The 23,742-nt window shown below is 46.9% G+C and overlaps 1 protein-coding gene across 3 annotated transcripts; it reads right to left on the bottom strand.

Moving 5' to 3' along the window:
* Positions 1-3,045: 3,045 nt before the first annotated feature.
* On the bottom strand, positions 3,046-6,904 carry BOLA3 (bolA family member 3). Of its 3 annotated transcripts, none has more exons than XM_056814703.1 (4): positions 6,293-6,904; positions 5,103-5,232; positions 4,620-4,708; positions 3,046-4,233 (listed from the first exon to the last, which is right to left on the bottom strand). In XM_056814703.1, exons 1-4 carry the CDS (start codon positions 6,353-6,355, stop codon positions 4,168-4,170), a joined length of 348 nt encoding a protein of 115 aa, XP_056670681.1. In that variant the 5' UTR covers positions 6,356-6,904; the 3' UTR covers positions 3,046-4,167. The 3 variants fall into 3 exon arrangements, with proteins under 3 accessions (XP_056670681.1, XP_056670677.1, XP_007477942.1); XM_056814699.1 differs by having other exon boundaries at positions 6,226-6,666; XM_007477880.3 differs by lacking the exon at positions 6,293-6,904 and adding an exon at positions 5,630-6,151.
* Positions 6,905-23,742: the final 16,838 nt, after the last annotated feature.

Here is a 23,742-nt window from a genome sequence, read left to right as displayed (position 1 = left end):
ACGGAGGGATCTGAGCTCGAGATCGTCATTGCTGTGGCAAAACCGTGGCGGAAAATGGCGCTTCCCACCGGAGTCGCACCGGGTCTGGGCCTGGGCATCACGTCTTAGCAGACATTGGCTGAAGAGAGGCCGAGCTGGGGGACTTTAACATTGCCTGAAGAGAATTAGGAGGGCCTGGGGGTTGGGCAGGAAGCTTGAGCGGAGGGAGGGAGGCTCAGAGAGATGGGAGGAGAGGCTTCAGGAGTTGGCAGGCTGGTCCTGGGCAGGAAGACATTTTCCCTCTCTGTTCTCAAAGGGCGAAGACAGTCAATGGGTGGAGGCCGCAGGGAGCCAATTGTGGGCTCATCCTTAAAAAGAACTTCTCAACGGTTCTGAAAATGGAAATGGGCTGCCTTGGGACCAGGGAGCTCCCTGAGCCGGGAATGCTTTCAGTAGTATCTGGGTGACCAAGGCTAGCTCAGGAGTCTGACCCTTCCCATGCCAAAATCTGACGAGGATCTGGTGGCCAAAGCCCGGAAGACCCGGGTTCCGATTCCACTTCAGATTATTTACTTGCTGGGTAACCCTGGGCAAGTCGCCTTAGTTTCTTCATTTGCAACTCGACAATTATGCCTTTGAAAGCTATGATCGAGCGACTCGGAAGTCACAGACGGTCCACAGCGCTTCCGTCTTGTCTCATCCATTAGAATTGGAGCTCCTCAAGGGCCAGACCATGTGTTCGCCCTCAGTGCTTGGCACACATTATAAATGCTTGTTGACTGAGACCAAGGGGCGAGGCTGTGTCTGAGGACGTGGCAGAGGGGGCTGCTTCTCCTCCTCTTCCTCCCACCTGAGGACGTTTTGGGCATGCTACACCCCTCTGTCCAGTAGACCAACGCAAGCACTAATTCTGCTCTCTGGGCTAAGGCGGGGGCTCGCTGGCAGCTTGAAGGTGCAGTTTGGGCATGTGATCTCTAAAAGGTTCACCAACACTGGGCTAGATGATAATCTAAAAGGTTCTCCAAGGGGCCAAGTTGGGGAGGGAAGACTGGCCATTGGGGGGGGGGAAGGGGTGAAGGCCTGGAGGCCACAGTGAGGAGAAAGAAGAGAGATCCAGTGATGAGACTGTGATGGGATAAAGGAACTTGGAGGCTTGTGAATAGGAAGTGAAACGCTCAGGACGGCCAGGTCAAGAGTAAGGCTCAGAAGAGCAGATCATGGCAGACGTCTGCGTGGAGGACATGAGAAGCCAACGTGTTTGAGGGAACATCAGCAAGGATGGTGAAGTCCCTTAGCGGGAGGCTGTGAGCCAGCCGCTGAATTCACCCAGGAAGGAAGGAAAATGCTTGGATGTTGACACGGCCCTCTCCGGGCTCTCCGTCTCTGATCCTGATTTCAGTCAGGTCCTACCTGCTAGCTGGGTGTCCCCAAGGCTCTGTCCTGGGTCCTCTTCTCCCTCCTCTTTAGCTCATGTGATGATCTCATCGATTGGATGTTCTCAATGCTCATGATTCTCAGATCCATTTATCAAGTCTGAACCTCTCTGCTGACCTCAGTCTCACAGACATCTTCAAGTCCGGCCCTTCTAAACTAGAACTCGTGCACCCCCCAAATCCTCTCCTGATTACCGTTCCAGGCACCACTGATTGCCAAGCTCCCAGGCTCACTACCAGACTCTTCATGTGCACTCACCCCACATAGCCAGTCTGTTACCAAGTCTTACCCTAACCCTAATTATAAGGCCCAGGTGCTGATCACCTATCCCTTGGGCTCCTACAGTAGTCATGCTCTCTCCCCCTCTGTCTCTCCCTCTTTCTCTCTCCGTCTCCCTCCCTCTTTATCTGTCTCCCTCCATGTCTCTCCCTCTTTCTCTCTTCCCTCTTTTCTCTCACTGTCTCCCTCCCTGTCTCTCCCTCTTTATCTGTCTCCCTCTGTCTCTCCCTCTTTCTCTCTCCATCTCCCTCCCTCTCTCTCCCTCTTTCTCTCTTCCCTCTTTTCTCTCACTGTCTCCCTCCCTGTCTCTCCCTCTTTATCTGTCTCCCTCCATGTCTCTCCCTCTTTCTCTCTTCCCTCTCTCCGCCTCCCTCCCTCTTTTCTCTCTCCGTCTCCCTCCCTCTCTCCCTTTCTCTTCCCTCTTTTCTCTCTCCGTCTCCCTCCCTCTCTCTCCCCTTCTTTCTCTGTCTCGCTCCCTGTCTCTCCCTCTTTCTCTCTTCCCTCTCTCCGTCTCCCTCCCTCTTTCTCTTCCCTCTCTTTTCTCTCTCCGTCTCCCTCCCTCCCTCTCCCTTTCTCTTCCCTCTTTTCTCTCTCCGTCTCCCTCCTCTCTCTCCCTTTATCTGTCTCCCTCCCTGTCTCTCCCTCTTTCTCTTCCCTCTCTCCATCTCCCTCCCTCTTTATCTGTCTCCCTCCCTGTCTCTCCCTCTTTCTCTCTTCCCTCTCAGTCTCCCTCCCTCTCCATCCATCTCTCTCCCTCCCTCCATCTCTCTTCTCCCGACTCCCAGTCCATTCTCCACTCAGCCGTCAAATTGCTCTTAAAGCACAACCAGTGGCCAGGTTACCCCAGACTTCAGTGCCTCCCTCTCACCTCCAGGATCCACTAGACTGACTGTGGGGGTCCTCCACCATCTGGCCCCTTCTTCATTACCCCCTCAGCTCCCTCTAGGACCCAGAGGCCCCCCCACCTCTGACTGGGAAGGAGGCCACCTGGCCCAGCCTCCTCTGCACTTCTCCCTTTGGCTTCCTCCCTTATAAGGGTTCTAGAGTTCCCTGTTGGACCGGTGGAGGCACACAGCATGGCCCCAAGCAGCCCAGTTGGTGCTTAATAAATGCCCGTCGGCCCTCCCTGCTCTCCTTTGCACTTGGACGTGGCTGGCGCTGGCCCCGCTGAGCAAGGCTGCATGGAGGCTGCCTCTCTGGCTCTCCCCTGCTGGGGGGGGGGCGCAGGAGGACAGGAGCCCCTCCCAAGGACCAAGGCCGGCCGCTCTGCCTGGCTCTTTCCCAGCCTCATCCTGCCGGCCCATTTCTCTGCCCTCCTCCCCTGGCCCAGCATGTCCAGTCAGTGACTTGGAGTCAAGGCAACAAGCGTTTATTAAGCGCCTACGACGCGGCTGACGGCGAGGAATCTGGGACGGGCAAGGCGGCAGGATGAGGCGAGCCGGCTTGGGCTGCCCAGTGGCACAGGGAGGGCGAGGGAGCCCCCGGGGAGGGTCTCGCATGCAGCCCTCTGGCCAAGCTCTGGGCGAGTCTCTTCTCCCCAGCCGCCTCTGGTGCCTCCGAAGGGAGCGAGCCCACTCCGAGCCGGGCCTGCGCCGAGGAGGAGGAGGAGAGAAGAGCCTCAAGCCACGGCCGGGCGACCAGGCACCGGCTGAGCCTCCTCCTGGGCGCTTCCCCTGCCGGCTCCCGGCTCCTTTTCAGCCTTTGCCTTCAGTCTTCAAATCCGTCCTGTGCCTCCATCCCCTGGCAGAGGGCAAGGGGGTGAAATGACTCGTCCAGGGCCACCCGGCTGCTCTCATCCGCAAACACTGCTGCAGCATCCCCCTCCTCGCCCCCAGGACATGGGAAAGGGATCACCGGGAGGCCAGGAGGGCTTCCTGGAGAAGGAGGTACCGGAGCCGAGCCCCAAAGTAAGTAGGGATCCCAAGAGGAGCCGGTCAGGGTGGATGAAGAGGACAAGGAAGGCCAGTGTGGCAGTGCCCACAGGACATCCGGGCAGGCATCGAAGGACACTCGATGGCTGGCAGAGGAGCTCCAGACGGGTCCCAAGTCTTGGAGGTGATGCTGGCAGCCACCTGGGGGGGTCTCCTCCACAGGAAGCCAAGCCTCAGCGGCCCGCCCTGTGGGCACCAGCAGTCATGGCACCATTCTCACCCAGCTCCATGGGGCCCCAGGCACGTGCCTAGGGCCCCGCGGGGCAGTGCGGGCTGCTCTTCTGCCCAGGAAGGTGCCAGGCGTGCCCACCCCGGGCAGAGCACCCCCGGAGAAAGCAAAGGACACGGAGAGAGGCCGCCCGAGTCCGGGGAGTCTTTAATGAGCAGCTGCAGGCCCGGGAGCTCCCTGAGCCGGAGGGTGCAGGAGGCCGGAGGCTGGGAGACACCGGGGGGGCACAGGAGGGGCAGCGGGGGGGCCTCAGGGAGTCGTCCATCCCCTCCCGGGGTCTGGTCTCAGCGGGGCGGCCCAGCCCGGCTCTGGCCTTCAGGGCTTCGGGATGGAGGTGAAGATGCGGAGGCCGTGCATCCCTTTGATCTCTTCCTTCAGGGCCTGGGCAGACAGAAGGTCAGCAATGCGTGAGGAGTGCCTGGCAGTGGGTTTGGGCCCCAAGAGCGCCAAAGGGGCGGCGCCTCCGACTCTTCAGGGCCTGCGTCAGGCTCTTCTGGGGGGGGGGGGGGGATGCCAGGCCGTTTTATAGAGGAGGAAACTGAGACAGGGAGAAGGGACTCGGCCAGGGTCTCCTAGCCCAGTCCTCGGCTGCCCAGAAAGGAGGGCTCAGGAGGCCCCCTGAAACCCACCTCAAGAATCCGCGGCCTCCCCAGTGCTTGGACCTTCTGGTGTGGGGGCTCCCTCCCTCCCCAGGCCCAGCTGGAGCGGCAGAGGTGACCGAGGGGAGGGAATGAGCCCGGGCTGGGCCGCTCCGGGCGGCCACTCACCTGGTTCACCATCTGGTGCTGCTGGACCGTCCGCTTGTCTTTGAACTCCTCCGACTCGATGTGGATCTCGTACATGGCCCCGCAGCCCCCTGCCGGAGACCCTCAGCTCAGACCCCGCCGGACCGGCCCCAGGGGTGGAGCAGGGGCTCCGGAGCCCCCTTTTCTGTCTGGCCTGGAGCCCTCCCCCCTCCCCCTTCTGGTTAGACACGCTCCAGTCGGGTCCCTCACAGCCCCCCCAGGCCCAGGGGGTAAACTGAGGCAGGGTGGACACAGCTGTGACCAGCAGGCGGCTCTGATGGAGCTTCTCCCTCCGGAGGGTTCAGCCTGGAAAAGGGCCACCTGCCCTGCTGGGGCCCCTTATCTGGTCCGTCCAGCTTCCAGGCAGACACAGACACTCCCCACCGGGCAGGCCCACCCTGGGGGAGAGGCGAGTTCAAATCCTGCCCCGCTGTGAGCGGGCTCTGCCCTTGGCCAGCCCCATACCTGAGATGTCCGTGACACGGATAGCAGCCGCCCGAGGGAACTTCTCCTGCAGGACTTGGGTCACCCGGAGCTCCCCCGACGTCTGGGAGGCCGAGGCCAGAGTCCTCCGGGCACAGCAGAGAGCCGGGACCTGCCCCGGGAGAGAGGAGGGTGAGAGCCGCCCCCGAGCTCCCCCCGATGTGCCCAGGCTCAAAGGGCACCCGCTTCTGTTCCATAAAACATTGGTCCAAGACTGACTGGGCACCGGGCACTTTTGCCAACCTGTCTACCGGACAGAGGAGGAAACTGAGGCTCCAGGAGAGTCAGGAGCTCGAGGCTGGCCAGGAGCTAGCGAGCTCTGAATCTATTCCACCTCTAGCATGTCCAGAGAGCTTTCCCCTGGCCGACGTGGCCCCTGGCTCTTAGCAAGGGCAAGGACAGACTTGAGCCTCTGCCCCAATCATGTGGCCCAGCCAGCAGTGGGAGGCTGCAGGGAGAACCTGGCCTTGGAGGCAGGAAGACCTGGATTCAAATTCTGCCTAACATACTGGCAGGTCCTCGAGCTCCAAGGAGGGACTCCGGAAGTTCACCAGGATCATTAAACTGCTCCTGAGGGTGTCGTGTAGACAGGGCCTCCACCCCCCCACCCAACGCCTATCCAGGGCGGAGGGAAGCAGGGCCGCTGAGTCCCAGGGACTGACTGCAGATCCAGCCTCATTCCTTCTGGGCCGTGAGACCCTGGCCATGTCATTTAAGCTGCTTCTGCCTCAGTTTCCTCATCTGTCCCCCGAGCTGGAGGAGGAGTTGGTGCCAATTAAAGCCCCAGGAGGTTCAAGAAGGGTCGGCCACAAGCCAACACTGAGGCTCCCCTACACTCCGGACAAATCCCGTAAACGCGTGCGCGGCTCTCCGGCCCCAGGTCAGGGGCGCGCGTCTCAGCCCTAGGCCCCGGCACTGCCCGGAGGTCCTTAATGCACTCCTCTTTCCTCCTCTCCAGCGGGGGCTGGGACTCCAGCTTCGGCTCTCTCTGCCTCCGGTGGGTGCGAGGTCACTCCGTCCCCTCCCTCCCCCCCCCCCCCCCCCCCGGCCCACGTTCTTCCAGCCCCGCCCCCAACGTGGGGCCCCCAGCCTCGGTTCACGTCACCTCGGTCCGCCGCCGGAGGTCCCCCCTTCCCTCTCGGTCCCCCTCCCCGGAGTCTCCCCGCTCTCACCACGCCCAGGCTCCTCCGGCCGAGAAGCTGCGAAGCGGCCGCCGCAGCGCCCGAAGCCGCCATAATGGGCGCGGGGGCGGGGAAAGCCGGAGCAGTGCCTGCACTCTGGCCCGCTCAATGTCACCCGCGCGGGGGAAGGGGGGCCGGGCCGGGGGCGGGGAGAGAGCCAGGACCGAGCCCGCCCTCTGCCGCCTGGAGGCCGCCCCCTCACGGACCGCAGGAGTGAAGAGCGGGACCGGGGAGAGGCGTGGGAGTCCTTGCTCCAGGCTGGTCTGGGCCTAGACCAGGGGGAGGGGAGGGGCCGGGGCCTTTGGGCTCCTTTGAGGTCGCAAGTCCCAAAGCTTCCTGACGCGGGCCTCGGTGTAGCCCCGCGATACTCCCGGTTCTCTAGTCTGTTTCAGCCCGGAAGCTGATTTCCTCCAGTCAATTCCACCCCCGAAGCCGAGATTCTCTGGTCAGTTTCAGCCCCCCCCCCCCCCCCCCAGCCGGCTCCCAGCCTTTTCTCTTGTCATTTTCAGCTCGAGGCCTAGTTCTCTGCTCTGTTTCCGCCCCAGAACCCAAGCTTTCAGCTGCTAGCCCGGGTTCTCCGGTTAGTTTCAGCCCTGGGGCGGGAGCTCGCTGCTCAATTTCGCTGAGTCTCCAGTTACTTAGTCCCTGACAGTGTCCGGCCACTCCACGCACCAGGCGCCGAGCTGAGCAAAAATTCACGGAAGAAAACGACTTGATTCTTTATGAGATCATTTTTATTATTATTTACTACGACGATCCTTATTTTAATTACACGCCTCCACAGAAGTTTTTCAAAGTTACGATTCCTGTTGTCTCCCTCCTTTCTTCCCTCCCTACTGAATTCTTTAAAGAGCAAAATTGGCCACACGGAAAAAGAGGTACAGAAGCTCACTGAAGAAAATAATGCCCTGTGACCCCATTTAAGGTTTTCTGGGCAAAGATTCTGGCGGGATTTCCCTTTCCATTTTACAGATGCAGAAACTGAGGCAAATAAAAACAAGTGACTTGAATAGGGTCACGCAGCTAGTAAGCTCTGTTTCTATAGTAATCTACTACAGCACCTAGTGACCCACTTGTACAGATATGCATATTTGTAATGAGTAGTTTTTTGTTTTTGTTTTGCTTTCTCAATGGATGGAGAACGGGAAGAACGAGAGAGAAAATTCAGAACTGAAATTAAAATAAAACTTAATTTAAAGTGAAAATAAATGTTTTCTTGATTTGAAAAAAGAAGAGAACACCAGGGGCTGATATCCAAGATCTACAAGGAACTTACACATATGTAAAAGAACCAAGTAATCAGGGGGCAGCTGGGTGGCTCAGTGGATTGAGAGCCAGGCCTAGAGGTGGGAGGTCCTGGGTTCAAATTTGACCTCAGACACTTCCCAGCTGTGTGACCCTGGGCAAGTCCCTTACCCCCCATTGCCTAGCCCTTACTGCTCTTCTGCCTTGGAACCAATACACAGTGTTCACTCCAAGACGGAAGGTGAGGGTTTAAAAAAAAAAAAGAACCAAGTAATCAAAGGATAAAAAAAAGAATCACAAGCTATTAGCAATGGGAATATGAAAGAGTCCTCTAAGTTACTACTAATACGAGAAATCAAAATAAAAACAAAGCAGGTTTCACCTCACACTCAGCAAATTGGTCTAGAGGCCTTCTAGAAAGACAAACTTGCTAATACAGTCTTAAAAAAAATAACCCTTAAAAAATAAGCCTTATTATATTGGAATCAATACTGTGTATTCAATCCAAAACCAACAAAACCCAAGGCACGTATCTCCATAGGAATCAACGTAAAGCCAATTCATTCATTCTAGAATTAGCCCAAACACCCATTTTGTAGAGAATATGGTGTTTCAGACTAAAAATAATCCAAAATTAATCTAAAAGACTCACGTAAAGGATAAATCAACATTGAAATGGTATTTACCTTTCTGGAGACACTGTTGGCGCATGGAAACCCATGAGGAGGGGACAGGGGAGTGTTTGGAAGGGGAATCCCCCTCCGTAAGGACTTTAGGCATCAAGGCGTTATCTGGAAAGACTTTGGAAAGACTAGTTGTTGCCCGGATTGTGCCCCTCTTCTCAGCTTGACAGAGATGAACTATCTCACTCCCAAAGAGAGCACATGTGCGGCGTTCATTTGGGGCTTTGTCAGGTAGGGATTCTTTTCCATATTCTTTCTCTGATTCTTGTTTGCTATCTGTATGGAGAAATGGTCTGATTTGCTTTTCAATACATGTATTGCTCATACTGAGCAGGAGAACGCCTGGGTCGCCCTTTGTTTTTGCAAAACTAGCATTGAGATTTTAAGAGTTAAAATAGTTTTAAAAATAGTTAAAATGAGAAAAATAGTAAAATTAAAATAGTTTTAAAAAGGTAAAAAGGCCAAATGTAATAGTTAAAATTTTGTTTGACAAAAATAATAAAGAATTGTCATGGTCGCCATTTATAAATGTTAGTTAAACTACGAGTCACTAGACTGTTAGTCGCTTTATTTACAGCAAGGCAGAGATATTAAAGTGGGAAATATAAGAAAGAGGTAGAAAATATCACCTAGCTAAAAATGCCCTAAGTCCTAATCTTAGAGCCTCAAGAATCTGAATGCGAATCTCACCAGAATCCAAAGTCTGGATCAGGAAGCCAAAATCTAAAGAGCCAAAGACACCAAAAAACCACCAAGAACCTTCAGCCTACAGGAAGCCAAGACTGCTAAGAGAGCCCAAGAATTCACCAAGCAATGAAAATGAATCTTTCTCAGACTCCCGCTTATATACAGTTTTCTCCACCCATTAGCTGGCCTCCTCACATCTCAGGAATCAATCACAGCCTTTCAGTGAGGGAGGGGCAGTGTTTGTGGCCTGTTAGGGTGTGAACTTTCTTTGTTAGTAACTAAGTGTTCAGTAGGGATACTTTTTCACAAGGTCAAGTGGGCACACTATAACCAATGAAAACTGAGACACATTTTTCATGGAAAAATATCAAAGAAAACTGAAACTGATGATAATTGATGTCAATAAAAACCTGATATTCTCCGGGTTCTGCTTATTTTACTCTGCATCAGTTCATGGAGGTCTTTCCAGCTCTTTCTGAAATCATCCTGTTCATCATTCCTTAGAGTTCAATAGTGTTCCATCACCATCATCTGCCACAATTTGTTCAAACATTCCCAATTGATTGGCCTCCCTCGATTTCTAATTCTTTGAGCAGCTATAAATATTTTTGTACAAATCAGTCTTTCTCCCTTTTTTATTATCTCTTTGGGATATAGACCCAATAGTGATATTACCAGATCAAAGGATATGACCTTTGGAAATGGTGGAAAGCAATAGCCTGGTAGTAACAAAGAAATGGAGAGGAGGAAGGTGCTTATCAACTGGAGAATGGCTGAACCAAATTGTGGTTTGAGAATGCCATGGATCACTCTTGTGCTAAAAGAAACCGTGAGTGTGTGTGACGAATTCTGAGAAGCATGAGAAGGTTTAGATGGACAATACAAAGCAAAGTAAGCAGCCCACACAGTGACTGAGCACACCAGGGTAAGGGGACAGAACGATGGCAAAGAGAAACAAATGACATGTCATTTCAGAGACTAAGTTTGGCCCTGAAACAAGATGAGAAAATTCTCCTCCTACCCACAAAGTTCCTTTGTTTCAGCTGCTTTTCCTTCACTTTTTTTTCCCCTTGGTTACCAGGAACAGCTCTCAGGGTGGAGGAGGGAGAAGGATGATGCATTCAGAAATGAAGGTGATATAAGAACATACCAATAAAAATGAACTTTACACAGGAGGACAAAAATGAAGAAAACAACACTGAAATCCTTAACCGAGGGACTTTTGTTCTCAAAGACAAACAAAACTCCCAAGTCTTCATTATGAACTCTCCTGTTTCAAAGGTCCTGAGTTTGGGCATCTAGATCTCAGTCACTGTGTCACATCTCCAATTGCCTCTCCAACATCTCCAACTGGATGTCCAGTAGATAGCTTAAATTCAACATGTCCAAAACTAGCTTGTTATTTTTCCCCCTAATCCCCCTCCCAACTGCCTTATTACAATAGAGGGAAACACCATTCTTCTCCCCCCACAAAGAATATAGGTCTCTTCCTCAGCTCCTTACTCTTCCTCACCTCTCCCATATCCTCCTATAACTGAGACTTAAAAGATTTCAACTTTGAAACATCTCTCTTCAGATATTGCCCCTATTGGTGCAGACCCTCATCACTTTATACCTGGCCTACTATAATAGCTCACTGGCTGGTCTACCAGCCTCAGGTCTTTCCCCTCTCTAGTCTATTCTTTATTTGGTTGTCAAATTGATCTTTCTAAGTGCAGGTTTAATGAGGAACTTCTTGATTTCCATAGGAGCTAGAAGGACTTCCATAAACTGATGCAGAGTGAAAGGAGCAGAACCAGAACATTGTATACAGAAAGTGATACATTGTAGCATAATCAAACATAACAGAACCAGGAGAACATTGAATACAAAAAGTGATACATTGTAGTACAAGAGAATGTAATAGAACATGTACATAGAGACTGATACATTGTAGCACAATCAAATGTAACTGACTGCTATTAACAGCAATGCAACATTGAGAGAAAACTATGGGAGTAGAAATCCAGAAGAAAAGCATAGGATTCATCACTTATTTATGCAAGTACAGGATCTGGGGTTTCAGTTTTAAAAGAAGGAATAACTCTGGGGTCTGATGAGCCCACGTTCCCTCAGAGCAGAGCCCAAGAAAATGCAGGCTTCCCCATATTGTCATGAATATTGCTGCCTTGTAGATGTTCATTCATTATTAACGATCATCACTCACTTAGAAGCACCCTGCTGCGTGCTCACAAGTACACCATCAATTAGACGTACTCTCAAGGATGAGAAATACAATGATGGAAATGGGCACTAGCATGTGCTGGGCAGGAACTGGAAATGTTGTTAGAAGATACTGTTTTAGGAGGCAGCTGAGGGGCTCAGTAGACGGAGAGCCAGGCCCAAAGATGGGAGGTCCTGGGTTCAAATTTGACCTCAGACACTTTCTAATTGTGTGACCCTGGGCAAGTCACTTCACTCCCATTGCCTCACCCTTACCCCTCTTCTGCCTTAGAACCAAATACACAGTACTGATTCTAAGATGGAAATCTTAGATGAAAAGATACTGCTTTATAAGAGAAATATGGCATGACAAATTATAGCATGCTGTCAGGCACAGCTGAAAATTTGTAGTGTGAACTATACTGATGTGACTCTCTTGGCTCTCCGACCTGAAGCAAGGACAGAATCATTCTTGTTGGATTTAAGGATTTTCTTTTGCCATCTCACATACACATCAGGTTTACAACACTGCATTGTAGTTTGAAAATATTCATCTTTAAATACTGGTATGAGTAATATATTCTCCAGCTGTTGTTGTTTGTCCATCCTCTTTTATTTTTATTTTTTAATAAATTAATTTATTTAGTCAATTTAGAACATTCCACCCTCTTTTATTTATTTATTTATTTATTTTAAACCCTTACCTTCCATCTTGGAGTCAATACTGTGTATTGGCTCCAAGGCAGAGAGTGGTAAGGACTAAGCAATGGGGGTCAAGTGACTTGCCCAGGCTCACACAGCTGGGAAGTGTCTGAGGCCAGATTTGAACCCAGGACCTTCTGTCTCTAGGCCCGGCTCTCAATCCACTCAGCTACCCAGCTGCCCCCACCACCCTCTTTTAAAAAGAAAGTTTTCCATTTTTTCCCAGATGCCATGTTGGTGCATTTTTCACCAATCGTTTTTCTGACGCTTTGAGATCCATGTTCTCTTTTTTCCTCCCACCTCTCCCCCTTCCCCAAGGCAGCAGGTAATATGATACAGGTTGCACATATGTTGTTATAGAACACATATTCCATGTTCATCAGGTTGTGAAAGAAGATACTTCTTCTAGAGCAGTGGGTAGTCTTTTTCATCATGGGTCCCATAGAGTAGTCTTGGATCATTGCATTGTTCATAATGGTTATCATTCACCATTGATCATTATACCTTATTGTTGCTACTGTGTCCAGGGTTGTCCTGGTTCTGCTCATTTCTCTTTACATCTTTACATTTATTTAAGTCTTTCCAGGTTTTCTTGTCATCATCTTGTTTGTCATTTCTTATGGCACCTCAGTATTCCATTCCAATCAGTCTGAGATCATAATTGCTACCCCTGCTTTTTTAGCTTTGGCTGAAGTTCCAGCCCTTTATCTTTACTCTGTGTGTATCTCTGCTTTAAATATGTTTCTTGTTGACAGCATTTTGCTGGATTCCAGCTTTTAATCCATTTTGCTATCTCTTCCATTTTATGAGTGAGTTTATCCTGTTCCCATTTACAGTATGATTACTAATTGTGTGTTTCCCTCCATCTGATTTTTCCCATTTATCCTTCTCTTCTCTCCTTTCATCATTTTCCTTGTTCACAAATATTTTTGTTTCTGACTACCACCTCCCCAAATTCAACCTCCCTTTTATCCACCCCTTTCTTTTTTCTTTCCTCTTTTTATTTATAGGGTAACATGGGTTTCTATAGCTATTTAATGTGAAGATGTTTTTCCTGCTTTGCACCAATTCTGGTGAGAGTAAGATTCAAGCATTGCCTGCTGACACCTCCCCATTTCTCCCTCATTCTTATGTGCTTTCTCATGTGAGATCATGTACCTCCAAATTTTTCTTTTTCTAGTGTATTTCCTCTTTCTTTTCTGTTGATTTGTTTTGCTTTGGTGTTTTTGTTGTTGTTGTTTTATTGTATGCCATCCCATCATATTCAACTTAAGTCCTACTCTCTCTATCTGTGCTCCCATTAACTCCCCTAACAGTGAGAAAACTTCTTAACTACTTCCATATATAAGTATTCTAAGTAGTTTAGGTATCTTAGTCACTTCAAGTATCATGGATATCTTAAGGATCTTAGTTATCACTTTATGTAATAATGCAATCAGTTTAACCCCATTGTACCTTAAGTATCCTAGTTAACGGTTTCCCTTGTACAAATGTGATCAATTAAACCCCATTGAATACCTTGAGTGTTTTCTTTGTCTTTTTTTCCTTTTTCTGCCTCCCTTGAGTGTTGAATTTTATCATCAAATTTCTTTTCAGTTTTGGTTATTTCATAAAGAATGACTGGAAGCCCTCTATTTCATTGTATGTGTAATTCTTCCCCTAGAATATTATGTTTGGCTTTGCTTGGTGATTGCCCTTCAGAATATCATATTCCATACCTTTAAGTCTTTTAATGTAAAAGCTAGTAGGTCCTATGTAATCCTGACTGTAGTTCCTTAGTCTCCAATAATTTTTTTTGGCTGCTTAAAGTATTTTTCCTTTGCCCTGGGAGTTCTAGAATTTTACAATAATAGTCCCAGGATTGTTAAATTTGGGATCTCTTTTAGGTAGCAATAGGTGGATTCTTTGAATTTGTATTTTTGACCTCTTGTTCAAGAATATCAAGGCAGTTCAATGATTATTAGATTATTTCTTATGGATCTGTTTTCTAAGTCAGTTGTTTTTCCAGTGAGATATTTCAGATTTTCTTCTATTTTTTTTTTCATTTTTAAAAGTTTGTTTTGAATGTTTCCTGCTGTCTTATGGGAACATTAGCTTTCATTTGCCCAATTCTCATTTTTAGGGAGCAATTTTTTTTCTTTGAGGTTTTGTACTTCTTTTTTTAGAAAGTTATTTTCCATCTGAGGTTCTGTGTTGCCATTTTTAGAGATGTTTTCTTCAGTGAGTTTTGGCTCTAAGCTGTTGGCTTTTTCTACCATTTTCTTTTCTAATTTTTTCCTAAGTATTTTCTTGGTTTTTTTTGTTGTTTGTTTGTTTTTGTTTTTAATCCTGTTTCTCTTTCAGGAATCCATTTTGGGCCTAATATCCTTTCAAATTTGCCTTTGAGGGTTCACACATTTCCATTTTGGCATTGCTGTTCTCCTCTGAGCTTGATTTTTGGTCTTCTCTTTTGCTGAAATAACTTTTTCCAGGTTTCTTTTACTTATTGGGGGAGGCTTTTTCATGATTGATGTTGAGGCTCAGCTTCACCTCTAGGGTGGAGAGAGTACAGTCCCTGGGTTCCCCCAAGTGTCATGTGCAATGGATTTAGTTGGATTCCATTCCTATGCTACCAGCACCCCCTGCAGTTGAGTCCCAGGGTTGTTCCTTCCAATCAGGTCCCCCACCCCCACGTATGATAACTTGGGATCACTCCTCATGCTGCTCATTCCACTTCTCTCACCTCTTACCCCTGTGAGATGTGCCCTTCCTGCTGCCCTTCTACACTTGCTTTGGCTTCATTCTGCCTTCTATTGCTTCTGTCACTCCAAAATTTGTTTGGGGGTATTTTCCCCTTGAGGGTTGTTTGGAGGTGGCTTTGGGCAAGGCAGGAATGTTCCTTACTCTGATGTCTTGACTTCCCTATGAATTGGATCGGAGTGAGGCAGAGTTGTACAAAGTCGGTGGCCTCACTCTCTCTTGCAGAGTCACCAAAGTCAAATGGCAAAACAAAAGTCAGGACTACTGGGCCTGGCTTAGGATGCAGTGGGTGACTTTGGCATTTTTTATGTCTGACCAAGTTCTAGAACCTGTTTCAGCCATCTTCATGGCCTTTAGAACCAGTTGTTCTCATCTGCCCATCCTGTGGTGGAGGTAGAGCAGGGGGAGGGGGAGGCAGATAAGTCTTCCTTCCTATGCTTGGGATAGACACCCCCCTCTAACTCACTGATGGTCTTTATCCTTGTTTTGCTTCTTAACATTTCTAACATGTCCCACATCTAATCAAAATTCTGAGTGCTTTAGCTAAATTCATTGTTATATGATTAATCTTTATTTTTTCTCAATCACATGTAGACAAATTTTTAGCATTCTTTAAAAAAATCTGAGCTGCAAGTTCTCTCCCCCCCTCCTTGAGAAGACAAGAAGTTTGCTATAGATTAAACATTCCTACAAAACATTTCCATATTAGTCATGCTGCAAAAGGAAATGCAGTCCAAAGGCCCAAGAAGAGTAAAATAAAACATGCTTCCATCTCAAATTCAGACTCCATCAGTTCTCTCTCTGGAAGTGCAGAGCTTTTTTTGTCGAGAGTCCTTTAGAATTTTCTTGGATCGTTGTATGACTGTATGTCATTCGCAGTTGACTATCCTTACATTATTGCTCTTACTGTATATAATATTCTCCTGGTTCTGCTCACTTCGTTCTGCATGAGTTCATATAAGCTTCCCCATTTGCCTAAATTCTTAGTAATTCACAAACTAAGCCACCATTTTTTCCAGTTTGTTTTTTTTTAACTATATCATCTTTCATTTGATTACTAAGACGGTGATCATAATAACAACTAGCATTTTTTACATTCATTACTTTAAGGTTTGCAAAATATTTTTTAAGTATTATCACATTGGATCTTCAAGCCAACCCTGGGAGAGAGGGACTATTGCTATCCTGTCCTACACAGGAGGAAACTGAGTTAGAAAGACAGTGACTTGTCCAGGTCATGCCACCAATAAATATCTTATGCCATATTTGAACCCAGATCTTCCTGACTCCAGGTACTGTGCTTTATCCACCACCCCACCTAGACTCATGATTGCCATCAAAGTGCACAGGGGCCCTCGATCATCATATTGCATAGAGACCGCATAGTTGGTGTATAGACTGGAATATTTCCGTTTTGTATTTTTTGAGTTGACACTCTTGTAAACAATACTGAAAACAACCACCACCAAAGAATCCTCACTTGGTGCATTTCAAATATGAAAATAATGTTATAAATCTGCATTAACAATCGAAACCAAAGTTTCACTTGGTTTCATTTCCTTAAATTATGCTTTTGATGGAGTTTGTATATTTAATGCAAAGTGATTATTCTTTTGATTTTGAGATAGTTATCCTGAAAAGTCAAAAATCAGGGCATTAGAAAATCTACAGCCAGGGGGGCAGCTGGGTGGCTCAGTGGATTGAGATCCAGGCCTAGAGATGGGAGGTCCTAGGTTCAAATCTGACCTCAGACACTTCCCAGCTGGATGACTCTGGACAAGTCACCTAACCCCCATTGCCTAGCCCTTACCGCTCTTCTGTCTTGTTGACTCCAAGACAGAAGGTGAGGGTTTACAAGAAGAAGAAGAAGAAGAAGAAGAAGAAGAAGAAGAAGAAGAAGAAGAAGAAGAAGAAGAAGAAGAAACACACACCCAGTATCAGCATTCCATTTTCTGATTTATTTCTATCATCAACACAACAAATAATACTGGAAAAATAACCATTTAAGAGGCAACACAAATGATCCTTACAATTATCCATTCCACAAGGGGAGCTGAATGACCCTGGAGTCTTTGAGGTTTATTACTGGATGTCTGGGATTATGAGGGGGACTCAACTGCCCTCACCACCCTTCCCTAAGTGCCTAGAAACAAAGAGATTTTTGGACATATTCTCTGATACAAGTGCAAGCAGTGCCCAATCCTTGGTACCAAAACCATAACAAGAGAGGCTTCTTTTGCAGTGTCCCCTATGTGGACTAGCCTGTCAGACTGAGGCTTGAGAAGTGTTTACATGATGAAAATCAATGAAAAATGTGAAAAGAAAGAACCCATTTCAAACCAAGTTTCCACACACATATGCCGAAGCCTCAGACTGGCATTTCACCAAGGATACAGGGAACTCTTAATTTGATAGTTTCTTTACTTTTCTGTCTATTTCACCCTAGTAATCACAGACTTTTTTCTTCATTTAAACTGTTCTTTTGGGCTGGTAAATATATCAATGTAGAGTCAAGGCGAATGGCTTATTTTGAAAAAGATATCTCAGAGAAATGTAACATTTCATGAAAACAACTTTTATCAGAGTATTCTTCGTGGGAAACTCAAGGAGAAAGTTCTGATCTGTGCTGGTGTTTTTATTAACTGTGTCTTTTCTTTGACACAAGCTGTTCCCAAAAAGAGCAACATTCTTGTTTTCCTCGGAATATATCTTTTGGGAGAGTGATAGGGAGCTGTCCAATGTATTCTCACTTCTGGGAGTCAGCTGTCTTTTTGCAAAGGCTTTCTGCAATGAGGCTCTGAATATCTGTGGCTGTTTTGAGGGCACAAGCAGCCCAGGATGAGGTGATCCATCAAGGATAAGTACAATCTGCAGGGATCTAAAAAAAAATACTACCCACAAGCAGAGGATAAACTGTGGGAGTAAAAACACCGATGAAAAGCAACTGCTTGACTACAGGGTTGGAGGAGATAAGACTGAGGAGAGACTCTAAATGAACACTATAATGCAAACTCCAACAACAGGGAAATGGGTTCGAGTCAAGAACACATGTGATAACCAGTGGAATCATGCGTCGGCTATGGGAGAGGGAAAGGCGGGGGGGGGGGGGGGGGGGAAGGGGAAGGGGAGGGGAGGAAAAGAAAACGATCTTTGTTTCCAGTGAATAATGTATGAAAACGACCAAATAAAATAATGTTTAAAAAAAAATTGAAAGTATGATGATACCTAGTAAACGATAAAAGTCTATTGTCACCCTCAGGGATTTGGGCAAAAAAAAAAAGGATAAGTGGAACCAGTTACATATCCTAAGTATAAATAAACCATTTTCTGCATTACCTGACTGGGTTGAAATTTGCCCTGGATGGGGTGGGTTCAGTTTTGAACTGTCATTGGTTGCACAGGTTGCTTGGATTTGTAATGTGAATGGACAATAATGGTTGCCTGTTGTCCTTCCTGCTCCAAGAGAACCAGAATGACATCACTGGTGATGTCTTTTGATTCATGCATAAATTGGATTTGAGTGAGGCAGAATTGCACATTCGTTAGCCTCATGCTCTCTTCCAGAGTCATCAAAGTCCAGTGACAAGACAAAAGTCAACGAGATTGATTATGGCTCAGGATAGAGTAGTGACCTTGGCTTCTTCAATGTCTAACCAAGCTCTAAGGGCTCCACAGCACCTGCTTCTGCCACCTTTCAGGCCATCAGAATCAATTGTTTTCATCTGCCCATTCCACTGGGAGAAATCTTCACATGCCTGGGCTAGGCACCCCCCACCAACACACTGATGGGTTTGGGGTCCACAGGTTACCCTCAACGTGGTTTAGCCTGTTTGCTAAGATATTTATTGAGTTTCCAGGGTATTCAGGGAAGACTAGCCCCTCTTGAACATGAGGGCTCACTGCTTTCTGCTTTTGATATCCACCTGCCACACAGCTCTCACCTGTGACTCCAAGAAGCTGTAGCATGCACAGTGGTGTTATGGTGAAGACAGCTCCTCCAAAGATGGTGTAAACGGGTGACGGGGTTTTGTTGAACCTGGTCTGACTGGTTGTCTCTTCAAGGCCAGGGAGACCAGTAAGCAACCAATCTGATGGCTTCTTCAAGTTAACAGGGTTTAATAAAGTTTGTAGCTAGATATGGTGTGTGGGGTGTGGATTATTCCCTAACTCTAATAACACTAACTTATGACCCTCCAAGCTGGCTTTGCTTTGAAGTCTCTTCAGGGCCCAGCCAAGCCAACCTGGGGCTACTCTGATTACACTCTCTGCCTGATGGTTTCCCCTCTATTCTAAATAAATCTAGGCTAAATCCACGTAGGAACAAGTCTCTAGAATACAGATTGAAATAAAGGTGAAGTCCAGAGTCAGGAGTGATCCTGTCTATCCTGGTGAGGCTTCAGCGATCTTCTGGCTCTAGATAAATTCTCTCTCAGGAACAATTTGAACTTTCCAAGGATCAGAGCTGGGTTTTGGAGATGTTGTGCCTCCAGAGTCAGGAACCAACAATCCTTGGCTGGCCGTTGGAATCCCAACATTGTAAAGATTAAAATTTTAGGGAAACTGAGGCAGGTAGAAATTAGTTTCTCTCTGCAAGGAGTATTATATTTTTATGAGGTTTATTGAAGATTAAAATATAAAGAAAGCACAAGTAATAAAGGCATGTGTCTAAGCCCAGAGAGCCTATTCACGACCACTCACATCTTGCCTGCTAGGTGGAGAGCCCTGTGCTCTGAAGTGGAAGTAAAAAGAGCCCCGAGCCTATTCACAACCAGATTTAAATATCCCATCTCTCTCTCACCCCAGGCGAGAATTCAGTGAGATTAGAGGGCATTCTGGGGAAGTGGAGCAAGGATTTCTGGGGATTGAAGTCCTGGATTCGAGTCTATTTTTACAGCATTCCCCTCTCCTCAAGATTCTAACAGGGTTAACCCCTGTCTGGAAAGGCTTGTTGCCTTTCCAAAATCTCCTCTCACAATGGCCTTGCAATCATAGTAATCCAAATTTAGACAGTCATTTTGGGGGCTTTAATCCCATCACTTCTCATGAAAAGGTGAATGTTGTAAGCCAATGATTCTGAATTCCCATCAATATGTCAGCACGCCTCACATGGGCACATGAATTTTGTCACAGAACTTTTCATCACATTGTTTGTGTAGAACCCAGCAGGAGTGACCCTGCTTTAGTTATGGAGAAGGGTTTGCTTGGCCAAGAAGGGCCACTTCTTCATGAGAGAACCAGATGAAAGAAGACACAGTAGGGGAAGCCATTTGAGTGATGTGAGACAAGGAGGGAGAAAAGATCCCTCTCTCTGAATTGACCCCACCACCACCACCATTTTTTTCCAAGATATGAGGAAAAGTTCTTGGCCAAGAGGATGGAAGTTGAGAAAGGAGTCATGTGATGTTGAGGACGGATAAAAAGTTTTGGAAAAGCCTCTGTGCCGAGATAGCGAATCCCTTTTGGAGGCATAAAAAAGATTGCCTTAAGGTTATGAGCTGCCCCCACCTTTAGATTAAGTAGCATAAATTTCTAGTGGCCCCAGTCTACATGGTCTTGTGATTCTCTGCAACTCTATTCTATGGCATGGAAAGTGGAATAAGGATGGCAGATGGTGGTAGTTATCCAATGTTGTAGGATGGCAAGACTTGATTGGAGAAAAGTGTTGAGGGTGGATGATGCATAGCTGAACTGGTTCACCAAAGGGGTCAAGATGAAGGGAAGAGGGGGAAGCTGGGTAGCCCAGTGGATTGAAAGCCAGGCCTAGAGATAGGAGGTCCTGGGTTCAAATCTGACCTCAGACACTTTCCAACTGTGTAACCCTGGTCTAGTCACTTAACCCCCATTGCCCAGCCCTTACCATTCTTCTGTCTTGGAACCAATGCTTAGTATTGATTCTAAAATGAAGATGAGTTAAAAAAAAAAAGATGTGGGGAGCAGAGCATAGCCTGGAAAGAACTGAAGGGTGGTGGGATTGATTATGGTGAGGATTGGGGATCATAAGGCAAAGGAATTCTATGAGGAATGCTAAAAGGTTATGATCAATTAAAGGAATTTCCCATTTCCCAAACATGGAGGTGGGCAATGAATGGCAAGATCTAAAGTCTGACCATCCCTCTGTAACTGAGGTGGACAGATGAGGAACTCCTGGAAATTGAGGTAATTTGGACCTGGGAAATCAGGACACTTAAGAGAATAGCAGTGTATGTTGATGTTGTCAGAGTGATGATCATCTGCAGTTACCAACATGCATGCTAATGGCAATGGGAAGGCAGGGGGTGGGGTGGAGAGGAAGCCTGGGAGCCTGGCACTAAGGAAAAGGAGCCCAGTTCGGGGGCTATCTTCAGGAGGGCATGCTGGGGGAGGGCTGGAAATAAAGAACTTTGAACAGACAAATGGGAATGGTTTAATGACAGCCAGATTTGGGAATCACTGTGTGAATCTTGAAATTTTTCAGACTTGTGAATGTTAAAAAATTCCCCATTGGGGAATTCTTCATTGGGACAATTCCCTATTGGGACCATTCCCCATTTTAAACAGTGAAGCTAGTTAGATCTAAAATGTGAGAACTCTACTTAGATCAGAAATGGGAAGACCTCTACTCCACCAGTACTTAAGACAGCTTTAGGGGAGAAAACTCCTTGCAGGACAATGAAAAGTACTTAAACCCATACTTAAGCCATGCCTATTTTTAAGACTAATACAAAAGGTTGATAAGTACCTATAAAGGTCAGGCAACTTGTGAATTTACAAGGAACAAAGAACTGGGAAACTTACTCAGAGCTTTCCTGGTGTGAATTACTCAAAAATCCATACCTTCTTAGGTGTGGACTAAGAATGGTCTGTCCTTTGAAAAACATCTACTGTGATTGGTAGATGTAAGAATTTAGGGGAGGTGACAAAGGAAAATTTCCCTTTATAAGGAAAGGAAAAACTGAAAAACAGGATCTCTCTGGAACTCTCAAAAGACAGTCTCTAAGGAGGTTGATGAGAGAAGGACAATCTCTAAGGAGGTCTCTCAAGGGAGGCTGACTCTGGCTGGAACTCCCTCTGGGGAGACTCTATCCCCCTGAATCCTCGATTGAACAGATCTTATGGTGAGTGATTAAGGACTGACTGATCATTTCTTTTAGGGCTTAGGCCTGGGTTGGCCAGGGCTTCCTGGGCCGGCCTATTCTTTTCTCATGTATTTCCTTTCTCTCTCTCTCTCTCTTTTTCTTTAATTCCTCATTGTATTATTAATTAAATTCTCTATAAAACCCAGTTGACTTGGGTATATTCATTATTGGGAATATTTCCCTGGCAACCACCTTATATTTGATTTAAAACAAGACACTGTAGTGAAAACATATTTTCTGCGGTCACAATTTACTCACCCACTCTTATATCTACTACAATTTAAGTCTTCAACTATTTTTACTCACTACAGTTTATAGCCTTCAACCATTTTAACTATTACAGTTTATGGCATATACTCTTTTAAATGCCACAACTGAGATGGGGGCTGTCTGAGGGTCTGGGAATATCTAACCATTGAGCAATTCATTCTGACAGAGTGTGAGTGGCTGGAGAGAAGGCTGCTGAGAGAGGCATACAATTAGGCTGTTCTGAAATCTTGCCTCCAAGGGGCAACTAGTGCCAGGCCAAGAGTTGGGAGGTTTAAATCTGGCCTCAGACACTTCCTAGCTGTATGACCTTGGGCAAGTCACTTAACCCTAGTTGCCTAGTCCTTGCTCCTCTTCTGTTTTAGAAGTAATACTAAGGAGATAAGGGTTAAAAAGCCCTCCCTCCTGAGGCAGTCCGTTCTAGCCTTGGGGCAGCTAAGTGGCTCAGTGAATATTCATAAAAATGTGCTTTAAAAGTAAAGAAAAATGTTATGGGGCAACAGCTTTTAGCAGTGGTTGCAAAAAGTATTTCTGGCCTCCCTTGGGGTCTTTCAAGAACTCAGTGACCAAGAAAGCTCTTCCACTCCCAGCTCTCACCACTTGATTTGGGGATGATTCATTTCTAGAATGAGCCAAATCTTTCCATGAATAAGCCACAGCTAATAAGCTCCACCTTTGTTTCCTCCTCCATAAACTAGAGCCAGGCCATCAAAGCTGGAAGAGACTGAGGGAATCCTCTGATCCAAAAGTCCTGCACAGAGGATCTCATGGAACTGAAAATGCCCACTGCTGCCCCTTACTGGGTGATGGTGGGAAATGCTTTGTTAATGCCGGCAGTCCCAAATGTCATCTATTATTTGCATCATACCTTTCTTTGGATTTAACTCTCCTAGTCAATTCAATTGATGAAGCACTTACTGTACAGGATATCCCAACAGTCTTGGGGACTTTTAAGCTTTGATAGCTTAAAGACTTCTTTTTTTTTTTCTAAAACCCTCACCTTCCATCTTGAAATCAATACTGGGTATTGGTTCTAAGGCAGAAGAGTGGTAAGGGATAGGCAATGGGGGTCAAGTGGCTTGCCCAGGGTCACACAGCTGGGAAGTATCTGGGATCAGATTTGAACCTTGGACTTCCCATTTCTAGGTCTGGCTCTCAATCCACTGAGATACCCAGTTGCCCCCTTAAAGATGTTTGAGACACCATTTAGACTGGACTGATGACAAGAGAAGGGTCAGTGTAGTAGATAAAGAGGTGGCCTTTGAATCAGGATGCCCTGGGTTCAAATTCTATTTCTGGCTGTGTCATTTAAACTCTCAGTGACCCAGGAAATTTTCTAAGAGTGCAAGTTCTACCCCAGGTGCTGATCTACATTTATAATGAATACTCAGTGCAAATAAAGTTGTGGCTCTAGTCCATCCCTGCTTCCCATTCACCTGAACAAATAATGGACCAGCACTGTACAGTCACTAGTGATAGAAAATCCCAAAAAGAAACAAAAAGAAGCAATCCTTGCCTTCAGGGAGAGAAGAAAAGGGAGGGGAGGGAAGGGAAGGGAAGGGAAGAGGAGAAATAGAGCAAGTCAGAGCTGGAGAGGTGGGGGGAAGGCAGAAAAAGAGAAACAGAGACGGAGAACAGAAAGATTGAAAGAGAGAGCCAGTAACAAAGAGACAGAGAGATTGCAAGAATTATCTTTCATTTGATCATTGTGTCTCCAGAGTTTAGGCCAGTGCCTCCTCTATCTGAGCTATTTAAAATGTGTTTCTTGGATTGGATTGGTTTGGAAAGAGTAGGAGGTGCC

This window comes from Monodelphis domestica, chromosome 1 (genome assembly GCF_027887165.1).
Source record: "Monodelphis domestica isolate mMonDom1 chromosome 1, mMonDom1.pri, whole genome shotgun sequence".
NCBI lineage: Eukaryota > Metazoa > Chordata > Mammalia > Didelphimorphia > Didelphidae > Monodelphis > Monodelphis domestica.
The sequence above is the reverse complement of the archived record's forward strand: the minus strand, read 5'-3'. Positions and strand labels throughout refer to the sequence as shown.